Below are 21,671 nucleotides of genomic sequence, written 5' to 3'. Positions count from 1 at the left end.
AGAAACTGCATTCCTGCGCACTCAGGCAGCCATTCAGTCTGTAACTGAAGTTGTGATTTCCTCTTCTCCCTCCTGGGATTCTATGTTGTTTCTGTTGGACCACCTGGGAATATACTACATGTGGTAGTCTCCCAATGACAGTGTCTCCTTTTAGACTTCATGAGCGTTCACAGCACTCAAAGCATATACATGTACAATATCAATATCAGTTACAGATTCAGATGTGGGAACCAAAACAGTAAAAATAAAAGTACACTGAATTGGCCTAGTGTGCATGCTAAGTCGCTTCAGTCGTGTCCAACTCTTTGCAACCTCATGGACCATAGCCCGCCAGGCTCCTTCGTCCATGGGATTCTCTAGGCAAGAATACTGGAGTGGGTTGTTCTCCTCCAGAGGATCTCTCCGACTCAGGGATTGAACCTGCATCTCTTACATCTCTTGCACTGGCAGGCAGGTTCTTTACCACAGCACCACCTGGGAAGCCCGAATTGGCCTAGAGATCATTTTAATTCCCTTTCCCGTTATGTGCATCTTCCAAACCACATCAGTTGAGTCTGGGTGCCTTTTCCTGAAGTAACAAAGACCTAACACTGTATGAGGAGCTACAGTAGCAGGTATCAGAAGACTGCTATCACCCAGCCAGACGCACAGGGAGTGAAGAACAGCAGGGGGAGAAAGAGGGGAGCAGCAGGAAAGAAATTCAAGTGTTGAGCTTTTGTCTCCCCAACCCAGGGGGTCCTTGTCCTTCCTCTCCCAGAAAGCCACGTTGTCTGTCAACATCCCACCCTTGTTTCTAAAACTGTCAAGAACTGTAAAAGGGCTATGGCTTGGTTTCAGCCTACTTACAAAGTAATAAGTTGGGCTTCTGTCATGCCTCAAGTCTGGCAGAAGACATGAGACTCTTGTGTCAAAGACAAAGAACTTTATCGCTCAGGGCACAGCAAGCAGAATGAGCATTTACACCTGGTAACTAAGTTCCACAACAGGGTGTGTGTAACAAAATATGGACCCAAATGGATACTACACAAACAGTGGGTGTACAAGGAACACTGTACCTGGGAAATCACCGTGTTATAACAAGCCCACTCTTCTTTTCAAAGGCAAAATTTTGAAATTTCTTTTCAAAATTAGGAATTATGTAATTCCTCAAGGTTGCTCACTACAAACACAACCATGAAAAATGGTTCAAGTAAAAAGCAGCCCAGATCTTGCCTTTTTTAACTTGTCAGACCCAGCAAGAATATGCAGGAATTCACAGGGTCCATGGCAGGGTGCCTCTCCTAACAACGTGATGTTAACCTTGTGTTAAATCTTAAATTAATTTAGATTTAATATCTAAATATTAAATACTTAAATTTAATTTAATATTAGTTTCCATAAGAAAATTGAAACATCAGACATCAGAAGTCAGAAATCAATAGCAATTATAAACTAAAAGTTATCAAAATTCCCTTTTAAAAATGCACTAGGAAAAGAAAAAAACACAATAGGGCTGATAATTTTGGAGTCAGTCTATTAATGCTTTAGAGGAATATATAATTCCTATGCTAAATTAACTCTTACAGAATAACATGGTTGCCTAATTCACTATATGAAGTTAGAATACCATTAAAATTGGCATAAACAGTTTAAATAACAGCTAATCTCATTGAAGTAGAAAAGTGAGTCTTAATAAAAGCATAAGCAATCAACAAAAATTAATACCACACCATTAAGAAAGTTTTCCCTAGCAACACAAAGAAGGTGTAATAGTTTAAAATATATGACACAATATGTCCAAAGAGAAAAACTTTGAATTCATCTTAATAGGTGAAAAACAGTTCATAAAATAAAACAATTATTTCTGATTCTAAAAACAGAGAAGAGCATAAAACTTCAAAGTTTTAAAAGAAGGAGTGAACAGAAGACATATAATGTTACCCACTGAGATTTGATATAGTAAACATTTAAATTTGTTAAATTAACTAATAGCTTTAACATAATTCTAATTAAAACTCTACCCAGGTTTTCTAGGGAGTCAGTTTGACAGGAGAAAAAGGACTCTAATGTTAGTTTGAAAGGATCAATGAGTGCAGAGCTAAGAACTTTTGGAGGGGAAAAAAAAAGCAGCCATGAAGAGGAAATCGTCCTGTGAGACAGTGGAATAAATTATTAAAGCAATAAATACTAACAACATAGCACTGTTACAAGAAACATAATAGTATAAAACAAATAGTTATAAAATAGATCACAGTATAAATATGATGAATATAATAACTGACTAGCATCTGAAGAAGGGAAAGATCTGACTGGATCCTTGCCTTCCTATGAAAATAAAATTATATAAACATAGATTAAAAGTTTAAGGTAAAATAAAAACTTTAAGAAAGCTACTGGAAAATATTAGTAAAATCTCTTTCTTACTCAGGTTTGGAAAAAACAGTCTCAGTATAAAAACATACACACATAAAGGAAAAATCAGGCTACATAAAAGTTTCCAAATATTAAAATTAATATGAAATATAAGAAAATATTTGAAAGAGTCCAACAAATAAAATAAGTACTAATATGAATTACTAAATATACATTACTGTCTAATACATAAATAACTCTTTCAAAATTAGAGAAACAACTTTAATACTGTTTAAAGTATAAACAATCAGGCAGTAAAACACCTACTGGTAGGTACTACTCTGTAAAAATCACTATTAAGTTAATAATCTCCTTCTTACTTCTCATATTAATTTGCATTAAATACTTGGAAGAAGAAAAATGTTTTGAATAATGTGTTTATAAAAAGGTAATTCTGTATTTTTGTTATTAATTTTTAATTTCCAAGGTACACATTCAATTTATATTTAAAGAGATATAGTATAGATAAATCCACAGTTTTGTATGTTTACAGGCATACCTCGTTTTATTGGGCTTTTTGCTTCATTTATTGCATTTCACAGACAACTGCATTAATAACTGAAGGTTTGTGGCAACTGTGTTGAACGAGTCTATGGTACCATTCTTCCAACAGTACTTGCTCACTCCCTGTCTGTGTCACATTTTTTTAATTCTCTAATTCTCGCAGTATTTCACACTCTCCTCCAGCAAAAAGATTAAGACTCGCTGAAGGCTCAGATGGTTAGCAATTTGTAGCAATAAAGTTTTTTTAAATTAAGGGATGTACATTTTTTAGACAAAATGTCATTTGTACACTCAACAGACTACGGTTTAGTGTAGACGTAACTTTCATATGCACTGGGATACCAAAGACTTCATGTGAACTACTGCAGTATTCACTTTATTGAGGTGGAACTGAAGTCACAATATCTTTGAGGTCTGTCTGTATTTGAAAAAAATAACATGTATATAAAATATCTCTCTCATGTGTTTTATGGTATTTTGGTATTCTAAAATCAAAATCTAATCAAGACAAAATATTGAAAGTACTTATATATTTTAGAGAAGGACTTAAGACTCAGATAAATATTCAGAGCACATTCTTTTAAACACAGCCTTAGAATATTACAATTTTTATTGCAAGAAATTTCTATTTCAACCCTCATCTCTCTTTATAAACTGCTCCTTTTACTACAGGCTATCATTAATTTACCTTGAAGTAGCCTTCTTCAGCAGCTTTTTAATCTCATTAATTTTACAGGTGTGTTTCTTATGGATAACCACAAATGCAGCGCAGCCATCTGGTGGGGGCTCATCAGCTGCAATCTAAGATTTCAAAGATGACACTTAGCAACAGTAGCTGGTAATTACAATATCATTTTTAAAACTCACACATTACTTTGATTAAAACAGCTTATCAACTACTATTAAGTTATTGCTCTAATTAAAGTAAAAGTATCTATACACAGGCAGAATCGAACAGTTTAACAAAATCAACATTATAGTAGGAAAATATACTTTGAAATTATTGAAAATGTACCATTAAACTAAAATATTCTTTATAGTTAATGTCAATGGTGATCTGTCCTCATTATTTCCTTATCTCAGTTCAGTTCAGTTGCTCAGTTGTGTCCAACTTTTTGCGACCCCATGGACTGCAGCACACCAGGCTTCCCTGTCCATCACCAACTCCCGGATATTACTCAAACTCATGTCCATTGAGTCGGTGATGCTATCCAACTACCTTATCCTCTGTCATCCCCTTCTCCTCCAGCCTTCAATCTTTCCCAGCATCAGGGTCTTTTCCAAGAGTCAGTTCTTCATATCAGGTGGCCAAAGTATTGGAGTTTCAGCTTCAGCATCAGTCCTTTCAATAAATATGCAGGACTAATTTCCTTGAGGATGGACTGGTTGGATCTCCTTGCAGTCCAAGGGACTCTCAAGAGTCTTCTCCAACACCACAGTTCAAAAGCTTCAATACTTCAGCACTTAGCATTCTTTACAGTCCAACTCTCACATACATAATTGACTACTGGAAAAACCATAGCTTTGACTAAATGGACCTTCGTTGGCAAAGTAATGTCTATACTTTTTAATATGCTATCTAGGTTGTTCATAACTTTCCTTCCAAGGAGTAAGTGTCTTTTCATTGCATGGCCATCTGCAGTGATTTTGGAGCCCAAAAAATAAAGTCTGCCACTGTTTCCACTGTTTCCCCATCTATTTGCCATGAAGTAATGGGACCAGATGCCACGATCTTAATTTTCTGAATGTTCAGTTTTAAGACAAATTTTTCACTTTCTTCTTTCACTTTCATCAAGAAGCTCTTGAGTTCTTCACTTTCTGCCCTAAGTATGGTATCATCTGCGTATCTGAGGTTGTTGACATTTCTCCCGGCGGTCTTGATTCCACTTGTGCTTCATCCAGCCCAGCATTTCTCATGATGTACTCTGCATATAAGTTAAGTAAGCAGAGTGACAATATACAGCATTCACATACTCCTTTTCCTATTTGGACCCAGTCTGTTGTTCCACGTCCAGTTCTAACTGTTGCTTTCTGACCTGCATACAGATTTCTCAAGAGCCAGGTCAGGTGGTCTGCTATTCCCATCTCTCTAAGAATTTTCCACAGTTTGTTGTGATCCACACAGTTAAAGGCTTTGGCACAGTCAATAAAGCAGAAATAGATGTTTTTCTGGAACTGTCTTGCTTTTTCGATGATCCAGCGGATGTTGGGAATTTGATCGCAGTTCCTCTGCCTTTTCTAAATTTAGCTTGAATATCTGGAAGTTCACGGTTCATGTACTCTTGAAGTCTGACTTGAAGAATTTTGGGCATTACTTTGCTAGTGTGTAAGATGAGTGCAATTGTGCGGTAGTTAGAGCATTCTTTGGCATTGCCTTTCTTTGGGATTGGAATGAAAACTGACCTTTTCCAGTCCTGTGGCCACTGCTGAGTTTTCCAAATTTGCTGGCATATTGAGTGCAACACTTTCACAACATCATGTTTTAGGATTTGAAATAGCTCAATTGGAATTCCATTACCTCCACTAGCTTTGTTCGTAGTGATGCTTCCTAAGGCCCACTTGACTTCACATTCTAGGATGTCTGGTTCTAGGTGAGTGATCACATCATCGTGGTTATCTGGGTGGTGAAGAAACTTTTTGTATAGTTCTTTGTGTATTCTTGCCACCTCTTCTTAATATCTTCTGCTTCTGTTAGGTCCATACCACTTCTGTCCTTTATCATGCCCATCTTTGCATGGAAAGTTCCCTTGGAATCTCTAATTTTCTTGAAGAGATCTCTGGTCTTTCCCATTCTATTGTTTTCCTCTATTTCTTTGCACTGATCACTGAGGAAGGCTTTCTTATCTTTCTTTGCTGTTCTTTGGAACTCTACATTGAAATGGATATATCTTTCCTTTTCTCATTTGCCTTTCGCTTCTCTTGTTTTCACAGCTATTTGTAAGGCCTCCTCAGACAACCATTTTGCCTTTTTGTATATATCAAGTAACTATAAAATTACATGAAATATTTAATTATAATCAATGGTAACAATGAAAATACAATCAATGATAGGCTATGGAACCAGGTATAATAAATTTGTAGATCTTTTTTAACTAAAGATATTCACATTAAGAAATTTAGTTATGTTTCTAGTATGCTTCTTTGTCAAATACAGTCTGGGTATTTTTACATACTTGTTGAAACATCTGTATAGTTGGAGAGTATGCCCTTATAGAGAAAGCAAACTTTAAGAGATTGATATGTAAATTGTCCAAAAATTGTCCCGCTTTCTTCAGGATTAAGTTGTTGTAAGAATAATCTGATTCTGTAAAAAGAATTCAAAAGAAAAGGATGTTAGTATTTTGTATTTCAACACATTAGCACATCTCTCAGTGTATAGCTAACTAAACTAATGTCATATTTTAAGTTTGGAATAGAAGGTGTTACAACAAAAGGGAAAATCAAGATCTCCATTTTATTATTTACTTCATTTGTACCTTCCAGTGAAGTCCAGGAAATCAATACAAGTCCAGACTAAAATAATCTTGCCATTAAAATCTAAGTGGAAGACAACATCATTCACTCCCAGGCTGAGGAGTTATAATACATGGATAAGATATAGGCCCTACTTAAAATTTAAGAGGAGACTAAGAACAGCTTAGGACTCTACACCATCTCTAGACCAATTCTTAAACTGCAATTAAAAATTATTTGTATAATTATTTGTTTAATGCTGTCCTTCCTACTAAGCTAAGCTGTTGAGGCAGGAATCTTTTCTAGCCTTTCAATTATACCTTTCTACTCTTGTCACACAAAATAGACATTTAATACATTTATGGAAGTAATATCTAAGAAGTGAATAGACCTTTTCATTAAGGCCAATAATACTTTCCTAACCATGTATTTCAAAGAGTCATCATATGAGACACTTCTCATCATATGAGAAGACGCTGTCTTATCATATGAGACATCATTCACTTCTACTTCAACAAACTACAGGTGATTTTTCAGGAAGTTATACTGAATTTCCCTCCAACAATCAAAAAAATAATGCAAGATCTGCTTTGGTAGTAAAAGCAACACAAAAGCAACTAAAGAGGAGGTATTATCTTAAAAATGGATCTTAAAAAATCCTAATAGCTACAGGGTCAATAACATAGTCAAAATTTAATCACATAACAAAAATAAGACTACATCAGTCAAAATGGATTGGTTTTACATGAAAATAGAGAACTGAGTCAACAGAAACAAATCTGAGTAGTACCAGGCAGAGACATCAAAATTTGTCAAGGTCACTGTTAATTGCTCAGTCCTGTCTGACTCTCTGTGACCCGATGGACTGTAAACTGCTAACCTCCTCTGTCTATGGGATTCTCCAAGCAAGAATACTGGAGTGGGTAGCCACGCCCTCCTCCAGGGGATCTTCGTGACCCAGGGATTGAAACCACGTCTCCTGTACTGCAGGCAGATTCTTTACTGTCTGAGCCACCGAAGTATCTCTAATGTAGTAACAGATGTAGGATTCAAGGGTTTACAGAAAGTAAACATGTATTTTAGGTTTAACTTGCAAGACAATCATGGATGCATTGGACTATTTTATATTTTAGGTAATGTTTAAAAACAACTAAATCCTTGCTCACCAACTAACCTGCCAAGAATGATTTTGCCCTTTCAATATCTTTCATCTTTAGTTTCACTTTTCACTCAGTTTTTTACATATTGACATTTAATATACATAAATCACTCATTTTTTTTTTTTAAAAAAAGCCACAGCAGCACTTGATGGGTTAGGTACTGGCTTATCGTATTTGCCTCATAGTCAATCCTGGAAAATTTAGTAATACTTTATCTCTACTTCCTCAACTTACTATAGTTTTTCAATACTATACCAGTAAAAATGCTCTCAAACTCACTACTAATTTTTCTGTTGATCAAGGTTAATATTTATACTACTTGGTTCATCTTTAGTATTTGATAACATCTATCTTTTACCACTCAACATGGCTTTCATGATACCACATTTTCTAGGTTTTTGCCTACCTCCACTGGTACTCCTTAGACTCTGTCTCATGTTCTTCTCTGGTTATCTCTTAAACACTGGTGTTTTTTATCTATTTTCTTCTCATTCCATCCTTTATCCCTATAACTGCCATTACCTTCTTGGTGTTGCTAACTTCCAAATCCTATCTTTTAGCTTAGATTTTTTAACCTAAATCTCTCACTCATATCAGCTTACTGGATATCCTCACTTGGATATTCCACAAGCATTTCAAATGTGGCACATCCAGACAGCAAACATTTTCCTACCCCAAACCTGGTTCTCAGTTATAAGTAACTAAGCTAGAGATGTCATAACCTTTTCTAAAAATCTTTCCTTCAAAATATATAGACATCTTTACTTGTGTAGAAACTATTAAAATCTTTATGGGCTTTGAGAATTTTTATATGCTGAGAACATGGAAAAATGAAAATAGACTCTGGAGTCAGATAAACCTTGATTGACATTTCTGATTCACCACACAAAACAACACAGGTTAGTTAATTATCTTGAGACATCAATAAATACATAACTCTGTAGCAGAACCATACAAAATCATTTAAAAACAGGTAATTCAATGTTTAAAAAGTCTTAATGTGCTGGTACATAATGTAAACTGTCCTCATGAAATAGCAGAAAACTAGCACCTGAATTCAAAAAGTTAATGTTCAACATTTGCAATTTGTTTTAGGTAAGTGTATCACTGAAATTATTCTTCAGTGAAGAGTATTGAAAAGGCCTCATGGAGATTCAACAACCTAGAAAGTTATGAGTAACTAAGGGTTTTAATGTATCCTCTAGGATAATGTCTTGAAAACAAATTCAGTGAAGTCTGATAGTTTTTAACATATTTAATTCCTCATATATACCATTTCTTCCTATGCCTAACAAGATCAGCAATGAGGCAGCAATATGCATTTGACTCTCACCATTATGAACAACTTCAACAGAATTATATTTTTGTGTTAGTAATTCTTAATACAATTCATTTTAGCTGTTCAACCTTGAAATATATACATCTCCTATGTTTGGGTTTAGGTATTCCTGAGCTTATATTCCAACTTGTTAATGACCTGCCTCCAGTCTGTCCAGACATGATGTTTCCTTTAGGTATAAAATATGCTAATAAACCTAAGCGACTTAAAGATTTCAAAATTTATAAAAGTAATTTTCAAGACAGCTTCTCCAATAGAAAATGTCACCAATGAAGTCCATAAACATGTACTGAGAAGAACAAATGTGAGATAGGGACACTCAGGATGTTAAGTGAAAGTCAGAAAATCTGGTGTTAGTTTTTTTTTTTTAACTATCACGAAAACCTGATATATTAATTTAGCTTTTTTTTTAAAAAAAATATCAAATAGCAAAACTAAAATCAGACACTCAGTCACATCTGACTCTTTGCGACCCCATGAATCACAGCACACCAGGCCTCCCTGTCCATCACCAACTCGCACAGTCTACCCAAACTCATGGCCATTGAGTCGGTGATGCCATCCAACCATCTCATCCTCTGTCGTCCCCTTCTCCTCCCGCCTTCAATCTTTCCCAGCATCAGAGTCCTTTCAAATGAGTCAGTTCTTCGCATCAGGTAGCCAAAGTATTGGAGTTTCAGCTTCAGCATCAGTCCTTCCAATGAACACCCAGGACTGATCTCCTTTAGGATGGACTGGTTGGATCTCCTTGCAGTCCAAGGGGCTCTCAAGAGTCTTATCCAACACCACAGTTCAAAAGCATCAATTTTTGGCACTCAGCTTTCTTCACCGTCCAACTCTCACATCCATACATGACTACTGGAAAAACCATAGCCTTGACTAGATGGACCTTTGTTGGCAAAGTAATGTCTCTGCTTTTGAATATGCAATCTAGGTTGGACATAACCTTTCTTCCAAGGAGTAAGCTGGTGACTTACATGGCTTGCATGGCTGCAGTCACCATCTGCAGCGATTTTGGAGCCCAAAAAAATAAAGTTAGTCACTGTTTCCCCATCTATGAAGTGATGGGACCAGATGCCATAATCTTAGTTTTCTGAATGTTGAGTTTTAAGCCAACTTTTGCACTCTCCTCTTTCACTTTCATCAAGAGGCTCTTTAGTTCTTCTTTGCTTTCTGCCATAAGGGTGGTGTCATCTGCATATGTGAGGTTACTGTTATTTCTCCCAGCAATTTTGATTCCAGCTTGTGCTTCATTTAGCCCAGTGTTTCTCATGATGTACTCTGCGTATAAGTTAAATAAGCAGGGTGACAATATACTGCCACGACGTATTCCTTTCCCTATTTGAAACCAGTCTGTTGTCCATGTCTAGTTCTAACTGTTGCTTCCTGACCTGGATACAGATTTCTCAAGAGGCAGGTCAGGTGGTCTGGCATTCCCATCTCTTTCAGGATTTTTCAGTTTGTGGTGATCCACACAGTCAAAGGGTTTGGCATAGTCAATAAGGCAGAAATATATGTTTTTCTGGAACTGTCTTGCTTTTTCAATAATCCAACGGATGTAGGCAATTTGAGCTCTGGTTCCTCTGCCTTTTTAAAACCAGCTTGAACATCTGGAAGTTCGCAGTTCACTGTTGAAGTCTGGCTTGGAGAATTTTGAGCTTTGCTAGCGTGTCAGATGAGTGCAATTGTGCGGTAGTTTGAGCATTCTTTGGCATTGCCTTTCTTTGGACTGGAATGAAAACTGACCTTTTCCAGTCCTGTGGCCAGTGCTGCATTTCCCAAATTTGCTGGCATATTGAGTGCAGCACTTTCATAGCACCATCTTTTAGGATTTGAAATAGCTCAACTGGGATAAATATAAAACCAACAATCTCCCATTGCTTTACAAGTAGACTTCTAAGTGGTCACAGTTTCTCCTTGCAGTCTACACCTGTTGTCTCTTCTGCTTGTCTTCCTTTCCCTATGATTTCACTAAATCCTGTCATCCAAACTCAACTCCAGCACTTACCACTGGAAAGACTGTCCTGTTCTCTGAAATACTGACCAGGCACCTCTTTATATCCTTCCATGTTATACCTATCTGTCCCTAGTAAAGCTGTGATCACTTACTAGTACAACCAGTGGTTCTGCTGTTTCCATCATATTACAAGGTCTGGAGAACATAGATCACACTTATTCATGTTTGTATTCTCAGTATCTAAAGCAGTGCATATTATCTCTCATGATTCAAATAATGGTTACTGAATAATGAAGCTTTTTAGTAAGTTTTTTGAAAGAGTAATTTACTTGTTTTTGGAAATAATTTCAGTTTAAAATATTAAAGGTATGTCTGTTTTCTTTATCTTAAGCCTATCTCATAAAAATCATAAAATTGTTGAACTTAAAGGCCACTTAAGCCAAACAAGCTCTAGTAAAGGAACACTTAAAAACATTCAAGACCATTGTTCATCTTACATTTACACTCAGGAATAAAATCCTAAACTACTTAATCATCCTACTAAGAAGTTTTCTCTATGCTTAAAAGGCGAGAAAATTCCCACTTGAGGGGTTTTATGTTAACATCATTTATTCTCTGTAGAGACAGTAAACTAATCTTTTTTTTAACCTTTCCTTATAACAATAATTAACCTTTCAGCCTCCACTGCTAAAATCTAATTTCAGCATCTGATATTCCCTAAGAAACACAGTAATAAACATGTGTTCATTTTAAAACTACATACGTATATGTGTGTGTGTGTGTGTATATGTATATACGTATATATGTATACATACACACATATAAAACGTAGGAATGATTAACCCCATTTTCTAAATGATGAAATGAAAGTATACAGGTTATCTGGCTTGTTAAGGGAAAAAATTAAAAATCTCTTTAAGAGTTCAGGAGTAAAAGTATTATGGCAAAAAAAATTCTTTCACCATTATTACATGCAAAACTAATACTATTTCAAAGAAGTCTAGGTAAAAAGAAAACCATAATTCAACAATTTCTATTTCTTGATTATAATGTAATAGCCAAACGCTGCTAATTATAAGTTTTCTTATAATAAATTATTAAAACCTTATACGTTTGGAAATGGATGACTGGAATAGTTTCCATTAAAATATCTTCAAAGTTAATACTTAGATTTACTAAATTAAGTATATACACTTAAACATTACCATTAAAAATAAACATGTCTAACATAGGCACAAAAATATGTATCTGGAAAGTTGAAACATGTACACACCTACCTGTTTGCTTATAAATTGCTAATTCTTGTACAGTTTCCAAAAACTGCCAAAATTTTTCATTACTTTCTTCTGCTATAAATTCACTATTAAAAATAAAAGTAATCAGTTAATAGCTAGAAATTAAAAAATGATTTTGATACTATAAAATGTATTTTAGAGCCAAATTACAACTTCTGGTAAAAACCAAAACTCCCAAAACTAAGGTTACTGATTTCCATCTACTATAATACAAAAAGAGAACACACTGATGATTCTTCCTGAGTTATCATTCTAAACTACAGGAATATAATCATAACTGGAAAAGACTATATGACAAATTACTTTTGGTTTTTCCTCTTTATTAGGTAAAAAATGGATAATTTATTTTGTCTTCGATGTGAAATGCCCTGAGAAGTATAACTTAATGGCAATATAGGGTTTGATCCCTGGGTCAGGAAGATCCCCTGGAGAAAGAAATGGCAACCCAGTACAGTATCCTTGCCTGGAAAATCTCATGGACAGAGGAGCCTGGTGGCCTACATACAGTCCATGGGGTCGCAAAGAGTAGGACATGACTGTATTGATTTAGCATGCACCCATGTGAAATGCCCTGAGAGGTATAATTTAATGGCAATACAGACAGTGTTATATAAAAGTAAAAAGGTAAAAAATAGCCTATTTTTCAAAAATAAAACCTGGTCTTATAAACATCTTTATAAAGCAATATTATTTTTATTTAGCTACCTATTTGTGTAGACAATCTTATTTCAAACAGAAAATACCTTAATCAAAAAATTAACAGAAAAAAAAAATTAACAGAAAATTGGTACACTGCATTAAGTCTTTGGCCTGGAAACCCCCTAAAAAAAGCCATTTATCCAAAAAGCATAGGAAAGAAAAAATAGCCAAAGCAATGTAAAGCCTTTTGGAAATAGTGAAATAAGTGAAAGGTTATTCAGTCTTGTTTGGAACAAGGTGCAAGACACCAAAAACAAGTATATCTAACTATTTAAACTAGAAAGGATACAACCATCAAACAGATGGTACAGATTCTGCTGTTGCCCACCTTCTTTTTTTTAGCCTCGGTAACCCTAATGATTTCTGTCTCTTGAGAAACCTGTATGCAGGTCAGGAAGCAACAGTTAGAACTGGACATGGAACAACAGACTGGTTCCAAATAGGAAATGGAGTACGTCAAGGCGGTATATTGTCACCCTGCTTTTTTAACTTATATGCAGAGTACCTCATGAGAAATGCTGGACTGGAAGAAGCACAAGCTGGAATCAAAATTGCTGGGAGAAATATCAATAACCTCAGATATGCAGACTACCCCACCCTTATGGCAGAGAGTGAAGAGGAACTAAAAAGCCTCTTGATGAAAGTGAAGGAGGAGAGTGAAAAAGTTGGTTTAAAGCTCAAAATTCAGAAAACTAAGATCATGGCATCTGGTCCCATCACTTCATGAAAATAGATGGGGAAACAGTGGAAACAGTGGCTGACTTTATTTTTTTGGGCTCCAAAATCACTTCAGATGGTGATTGCAGCCACGAAATTAAAAGACGCTTACTCCTTGGAAGGAAAGTTATGACCAACCTGGATAGCATATTTAAAAACAGAGACATTACTTTGCCAACAAAGGTCCATCTAGTCAAGGCTATGGTTTTTCCAGTAGTCATGTATGGATGTGAGAGTTGGACGGTGAAGAAAGCTGAGTGCCGAAGAATTGATGCTTCTGAACTGTGGTGTTGGAGAAGACTCTTGAGAGTCCCTTGAACTGCAAGGAGATCCAGCCAGTCCATCCAAAAGGAGATCAGTCCTGGGTGTTCATTGGAAGGACTGATGCTGAAGCTGACACTCCAATACTTTGGCCACGTCATGTGAAGAGTTGACTCATTGGAAAAGAACCTGATGCTGGGAAAGATTGAGGGCAGGAGGAGAAGGGGACAACAGAGGATGAGATGGCTGGATGGCATCACCGACTCGATGGACATGGGTTTGGGTAGACTCCGGGAGCTGGTGATGGACAGGGAGGCCTGGCGTGCTGCAATTCATGGGGTCGCAAGGAGTTGGACACGACTGAGTGACTGAACTGAACTGAAACCTAATGATTAATATAAATGGAAAGTATTGAGGGCATTCAAGACACATGCAAAGTTAACTAATTCTTGTGAGTCTGAGATAAAGGCAGAAAAGGAGGTGAGAAAACTGATTAATTCATCAACATACTAAACATGACAGGCATATGAATTTAAAGCAGTAACTCCAAGGCAACCCTTGCTATTAATGGTGTCCAACTCAATGGCATTAAAACAGGCAAATAAACAAACAAAAAGGCTAAAAGGAGAGGAAACTATGGGAAACACTAAATAGGATGTAACCAAAAAGTGATGGTACAAAACCTTTAGAAAAGTAGAGCACAACACTTGTTACCTAACTGACTTGACCAAACACTACTGACAATGCTCATATATTGTGCAACTATGGGAAAAAGACTTCTTCCATATGTCAGAATTTATACATATGAGTATGATCCTTCAAAGTAATCACCTTACTAAAGTATTCCCTCACAATTACTACTTCACTATACCACTGCTCTAACATTTTGAGAACTCTTCTTGAATTACTTTCATGGTCAATTTGCCAATCATTACTCTTAGAGGACAAAATATCCTTGAGAGACCATCTAAATCAGCATCTTACCTTCCAAAAATGTAAGATATTACTTTGGTCAAAATTTTTAAAAGCAAAAAAAAAAAATCCAAAATTCTGGTATTTCCAGTTTGTTTACTTGTTTTATATAACATTTAGCACCAAATAACAAGGTTTCTTCTCAAAAGAATTTTATCTATTCTAACATAGATAAAAAAAATTTCCGTAGAGGATAATTTTACATGTACTAAAGAGCCGGACAGTAATTATAAGTGTTATTTCAAAAAATATTTTCAATAAGAGCAACACCAGTGGAATAAATACAGTTTAAATGTTCAAGTTATGGTATAGGTGTTGAACAATTTAGCCTCATCAGCCTATAAACATCCCTAGCAAATAGTACTAAATTATAAGTGTCTTAGGGCTTCCCTGGTAGCTCAGCTGATAAGAATCTACCTTCAATGCAGGAGACCCGGGTTGGATTCCTTGGTCAGGAAGATCCCCTGGAGAAGGGATAGGCTACCAGTATTCTTGGGCTATCCAGCATTCCTGGGCTTCCCTGGTGGCTCAGATGGTAAAGAATCCGCATGCAATGTGGGAGACCTGGGTTCCATCCCTGGGTTGGGAAGATCCCCTGGAGGAAGGCATGGCAACCCACTCCAGTATTCTGTATTTCTGCCAACAGTCTCCTCAAGGCAATCTAAGCTTTTTCTACCATGCTTCTCAAAACTCTTCCAGCTTCTGTCAGATTCAACAGGTAATTCTACGTTTTCAGGTATTTGTTACAGCAGTACCCTACTTCAAGGTACAAAAGCAAATCAGTTTCCTATTGCTGCTGTAATAAATTATCAAAAATTTGGTGACTTAAAACAACAGAAACTTACTGTCTCACAGTTCTGGAGAAGTCCAAAATCAAGTTATTGGTAGGGCTACACTCCCTCCAAATGCTCTAGGGGAGAACCTTCCAGGTTCTGAAGGCTTAAGGTGGTCCTTGGCTTGTGGCTTACATCAATCCTATCTCTGTCTCTATTCATATGTCCTGGTCTTCTTGTGTCTTCTCTTATGTATCTTATAAGCGTAATGGACTTAGCATCCATCCAGATCCGTAAGAATCATGTCTTAAGACCCTTGATTACATTGTCAAAGAGCCTTTTTCCAAATAAGGTAACATTCACAGGTTCCAGGGGTTAGGATGTGGACATATCTTTTTGGAAGCCACCGTTCAACTCACTACAAGTTATGGGGATGGTACAACAGAGTGGGGCTAGACTGTGAAGAACCTAAGGATGCTCCTTAGAGCATCCTATGGGAGTTCCAATTCTCAGACTCTTGAGGCAAGTAGAAATTGAAACACCCCAACTGCCAGTCTAATAATGGAAGAAGTTAGACTGATTTGGAACTGAGTGTGAGACCATATCCATGCAAAGTATGGAAGAAACTGGGGAAAAGGTAGAGGAATAGGACATATTTTAAACTAGAATATTTTGTTTAATAAAAACTGTTTTATCGTAATATCTATACTACATCTAAATATCTATATATTGTAACATCTATACAGATGTATCTATACCACAGAAATTCAACGGATCATAAGAGACTACTACAAACAATTAAACAACAACAAACTGGGCAGCCTAGAAGAAATGAATAAACTTCTAGAAACATACAACTTATCAAGACTGACCCATGAAATAGAAAAATCCAAACAGACTTATTATTAATAAGGAGACCGAATCTGTAATCAAAAGCTTCCCAATAAACAAAAGTCCAGAACCAGATAGCTTCATTGTTGAATTCTACCAAACATGTATGACAGAAACCAACACAATATTGTATAGCAATTATCCTTTGATTAAAAATAAACTTAAAAAATAAAATAAAGAATACCAATCCTCAAACTCTTCCAAAATAAAACACTCTCAAACTTGTTTTATAAGACCAGCATTATTCTGATACCAAAACCAGAAAAGGACACAAGAAAAGAAAATTAAAGGTCGACATTCCTGCTGAACATAAATGCAAAATCTTCAACAAAATATTAGCAAATTGAATACAATACATTAAGAGGATCATACACCATAATCAAGCTATTCCAGGGAGGCAAGGATGATTTAATACCCACAAATACACAAATGTGAAACACCATATTAACAAATTAAAGATAAAACCACATGATCATCCCAATAGATGCAAAAAAAAAAAAAAAGCATTTGAAAAAAATCAGTATCAAGATTAAAAACTCAAAATGGGTATAGAGGGAATGTCCTCAACATGTGCTGTGCTTAGTCGCTCAGTCATGTCTGACCCTTTGCGACCCCATGGACTGTAGCCTACCAGGCTTCTCTGTCCATGGGGATTCCAGGCAAGAAAAGTGGAGTGGGTTGCCAAGTCCTCCTCCAGGGGATCGAACCCAGGTCTTTCCCATTGCAGGCAGATTCTTTATAGTCTAAGCCACCATGGAAGACCAAGGATACTGGAGTGGGCAGCCTATCTCTTCTCAACATAATAAAGGCCATATACAACAACAACAACAAAACCCAAAGAGATAGGCTTGCCTGGTGGCTCAGTGGTAAAGAATCCATCCACCAATGCAGGAGGCATCCGTTTGATCCCTGATCTGGGAAGACCCCACGTGCGGTGGAGCAACTAAGCCTGTGCATGACAACTATTAAGCCCGTGCTCTAGAGCCCAGGAACTACAAAAAAGCCCATGCAGCAATAAAGACTTAGTAGAGCCAATAATAAATAAAAGTATATGTATATATAATTATATAAATATAAAAGAGCGATAACAAGTGTGGTGAGGCTGTGGAGAAAAAGGAATCCATGTGCACCCTTGCTGGTTATGTAAACAGGTACGGCCACTATGGAAAACAGTTTGGAGGTTCATCAAAAATTTTTACAAACTATCATATGATCCAGCAATTCCAATTCTGGGTGAAAAACACTGTAACTAAAATACAGGTAGTCCTATCTTCAGTGCGGCATTATTGACAATGGCCAAGATATCTTAACAACCTGAGAATCCACTGAATGATAAAAGAATACAGAAAATGTAGAGACAGGAAGATGGCAGAGGAGCAGGTGGATGTGGAGTGCATCTCTCTCCATGGATGCATCAGGAATACCCCTTCAGATACCGAAGATCTTGCAGAACATCAGCTGAGAATGGGCAAGCGTCCCTGATCACTAGAAAGGAATATACAGATCCATGCAAAATTTGGCAGGATGAAAGGAGAAGCGGAAAAAAAGGAGAGTGAGCAGGACTGCACCTGCACATGGGTGGGTGGGGGACCCGAAGCAGGGGTCAGTTCCCCTTATCAGGGAAATTGTGCGGGACGCTGGATAAGCATTTGGGGCTGTTGGAGAGTGCAGAAAATGTACACACACACACGAGTATTCTTCAGCCATAAAAAAAAAAAAATACTGCTATTTGTGAGAACTTGGACAGACCTGAGGGAATTTTGCTCAGTGAAATAAGTCAGAGACAAATACCCTATGAAATCTTAAAACAAACATAACACAGTAAGGAAATGAGCTCCTACACAGCGAACAGATTGGGTGCCAGAAGCAGGGAGGCGGCAGAAATGAGTGAAGGTGGTCAAAACGTGCAAATTTTTGGCTACAATATAAATAATCGGTCAAGCATGGTGACTATAGGTAAAGAACTGCATATTGGAAAGCTGCCAAGAGAGATCTTCAAAGTTCTCATCACAAGAAAAGAAATCTTTGTAATTATGTGTTGTGACAGATGTTAACTGGACTTATGTCCATGGTGATAATTTCACACCATGTGAACACATTATCAGGTCATTATGTTGCACACCTGAAACTAATACCTTACATAATAATTACATAAATTATAATTTATAATAATAATATAATAATTACATAAATTATAGCTCAATGTTAAAAAATCTGTTTTCATATATATGCAACATCACGAAGGTGATGAAGACTCTGGAACCAAAAGCTATGGCTCTGATGAAGTATTAATACAAAAGCAACTGGCATTAAAAACTTCACGCCAACAAAACAAAACAACTTCAGGCCGGTTAAAAAAGGAAAAAAAAACCTTTCAAATTTTAACTACTGGAATACTAAGATTAAAATTCATTATCTCCCAGTTTTGTTTCTCCACATAAGGTACATGATACCTTATACACTAACTCCAGCTGAGGAGATTCAGAAAGAAGTCAGAGCTTTGGGACGCTCTCTTCTCCACAGAAAGCCATCGTATGAAATTAGGTGCTTCAAATACCGGTTCCTAAAAACTAGAACTGCCTCCATCAATTGAAGAGCTTGCACTGAACACCACAGTCCACCTCCCAGTCTTCCTTTTCTCTCACGTAAATGCTAAGAAAATCCAAAGGAATTAAAAGTTTTCAAACCCGTGGGTGAGGCAAAGAAGGAATGGAGGGGGGGAAAGAGCCTCAACTGAGTGCGGCGCCCAGGGTAGCAAGCGGAGGAGGTGATGCTCCCAGGGTCAAGCGTCTGAGGCGCCGTCGAGGTCCCGGGGCGCCCATAGCCCCGCCGAACCCTCCCTCCGCGCGGGCTCGGCTGAGGGTCCGGCCCGCACTCCCTCACCTGGCCTCCAGCAGCAGCGGGGTCTCGGGCCACTTGGCGGCCAAGTGGGCCGTCACCGCCTTGGACGCGGAGGCCGTCCGGGCTCCGAGCAGCAAGAGCCAGAGCGCCGTGAAGCCCAGGAGCAGCCGCACTACGCCGGCGGCCTTTGCCATGGTGCGTCCAGGGAAGCACGAGCCCCGCGCCCTCAGCCCCGCGCCCTCAGCCCGCAGCCGCCACGCTACCGCCGGCTCCTCCCGTAGCGCGACCGCCCACTTCCGGTGGGGGGAGCGCGAGTCCGTTACACGGGCCGGGGCCTGGCGGGCGCCAAGCGCATGCGTCGAGCGCTCCGGCGCCGTCCCGGGAGCCCCCGAGGGCGGACCCCTGGGCCACGTAGGTGCAAGGCGGCGCCGGAGTGCGGAGCTTGGCTGGTGTCCTGGCGGGTCCCGCCCCCGGGACCTCAGGCTCTCGGACCGAAGATGTGGGACACCGGGAGGGGAGACTGAAGTGGGATTTTGACCGACTAAGTGTGGCTCAAGACGGCAAAATCTGGACGCGAAGGGAGGAATCAGCGTGGATATTATCCACAGCATGGATATTTACATAAGCGGAAAAGAAGGCCTGCCAAAAGTTAAATACCTCCCTCGTGGGATTCTCAAATTTTATTGCATATCTGAGTCACCTGGTAGAGCTTTTAGACAGCCCGTTGCCCAGACCACACCACGCACCAGTTACAGGCGACTATCTGGGGGTGAGTTTCTGTCTTCAATAAGTAGTATTTTACCCAGCCTTCCCGCCAGCTGCTTCGAGTGTGTTCGAAAAGCGGTGACATCACCTGGAGGGCTTGTTAAAACACAAGGTACTGGGTCTCATCCCAGTGTTTCTGATTCAGTAGGTCTGGGCGGGGGTCTGATAATCTGCATTTCATAGCCATCAAGTTCCCAGGTAATGCTGATTCTGCTGTCTGGGAGCTGTGCAAAAGCCTCTCGTCCTCAAAAGTGGTCCACATACTTGAAGCATCAGCATTACCTGTGAGCTCATTAGAAATGCAGAATCTCAGGCCCCACCTCAACCCTATTGAATCCAAACCCCTGGCGTAACAGGCACCTCACGTGATATCTGTGCACATTGAAGTTTTCAGAAGAGCTAGTTTAGAGAAAAAACAGGTGAAAATGCATAGAAAAGTGATAGTTGCTCTTGTCATTATCAGCCAAAATCATTGTCAGCTGTGATTGAAACTCACTTTCAATCAAGGACTGTCTGACCCCCAAACTCTTGAATTTAGTCCATCCAGTTCAATGACAAAGCCTTGGAGCAGAGTTAACTGTTTTTCCAGTAGGTATGACTCAACAACTCAAAATATTCAGTTTTATTTAACTGGGCAGGGCTGGAGCCTCAAGATTCTGGCTTCTAGTCAGGAATGATCCTTTTTCTATTCAGAAGAGAGTAAATTTATTATATATATTACAATATATGGTAAATAGAAGCAGCAGCCAGGATAACTAGCTTAGGGGTTGCACGTGGTTCATTCCTTTTTCCCCCCTTACTCTTTTGCACTACAGGGAATCTGGGTCTCTTCAAGCTGCTGAAACATGATCATTCCACTTTTTCTTTTCCCCTCATCCTTGTAAGCATTCTGGTTCCTTGGAGGACCTTGCTCTGGAAATTCTATTCAGGTCTCACTTCCTGAGGTTAGCCTTCATTTCCTGATTTCTCCCACTTGGTATGATCTATCCCTCCTCTAAATTCCCACAAGTTCTTTATTTTAACTGCCATATACCACTTACAATTCTCACTTTAGAATTTGAATACAGTGCTTATTTACTCTCCTCCTAGAGATGATATATTCCCTGGGGGCTCATGCCTTATTCATTTTTAGCATCTCTTGCAGTACCTAGCATAGTACATGTTATTGAGGCTAAATAAATATTGAAGAGTTCCTGTTTTATGGGTCAGTAGGCAGAAATCTAAGGCAGATGAGTAAGAAACTTTATTTCTATTCATAGAGCATAAGAAAAATATATATATTATGAACCCTTCACAAACATTTAATTAACTCCTCATTTCCACTTATTTTTGGACTGAATTTTTGACTGAGATTGTGGGATAAAGGAAATAAACTATTGGCAGTGAATGTCAAATATCAGCATATCTGATGGGTTGCAAATCTTTAAGAAATGATTCACCATATAAAAAGTCACATGGAATACACTAAAACATACTAGTAGTATTAAAGAATACTACTAAAACATATATTATTAAACATTCCAGTACATTTGAGTTCAGGATAGTAAGGAATACTACATTTCTCTTTTAAAGAGAATGAAATTAATCAAGTGCAGGGCTATTTGTTTACATAAATATTATACATTTTAGTTTTTATAGTATTTTCCTAGACAC

General features: G+C 37.9%; 1 protein-coding gene across 2 annotated transcripts in view; it reads right to left on the bottom strand.

Moving 5' to 3' along the window:
- Window positions 1-19,604, bottom strand: part of UGGT2 (UDP-glucose glycoprotein glucosyltransferase 2) — a 136,861-nt gene extending 117,257 nt beyond the window's left edge. Inside the window, exons 1-4 of one of the 2 annotated variants that reach the window (XM_043478321.1) lie at window positions 19,296-19,604; window positions 12,082-12,164; window positions 6,069-6,199; window positions 3,584-3,696 (exon numbers count right to left, since the gene is read on the bottom strand). In XM_043478321.1, coding sequence (XP_043334256.1) covers window positions 3,584-3,696; window positions 6,069-6,199; window positions 12,082-12,164; window positions 19,296-19,447 — 479 coding nt within the window. In that variant the 5' untranslated portion in view covers window positions 19,448-19,604. The remainder of the gene's footprint in view (window positions 1-3,583; window positions 3,697-6,068; window positions 6,200-12,081; window positions 12,165-19,295) is intronic. The other variant, XM_043478322.1, reaches the window with a different exon arrangement.
- Window positions 19,605-21,671: the final 2,067 nt, after the last annotated feature.

The sequence above is a fragment of the Cervus canadensis genome, chromosome 9 (genome assembly GCF_019320065.1).
Source record: "Cervus canadensis isolate Bull #8, Minnesota chromosome 9, ASM1932006v1, whole genome shotgun sequence".
Lineage (NCBI taxonomy): Eukaryota > Metazoa > Chordata > Mammalia > Artiodactyla > Cervidae > Cervus > Cervus canadensis.
The sequence above is the reverse complement of the archived record's forward strand: the minus strand, read 5'-3'. Positions and strand labels throughout refer to the sequence as shown.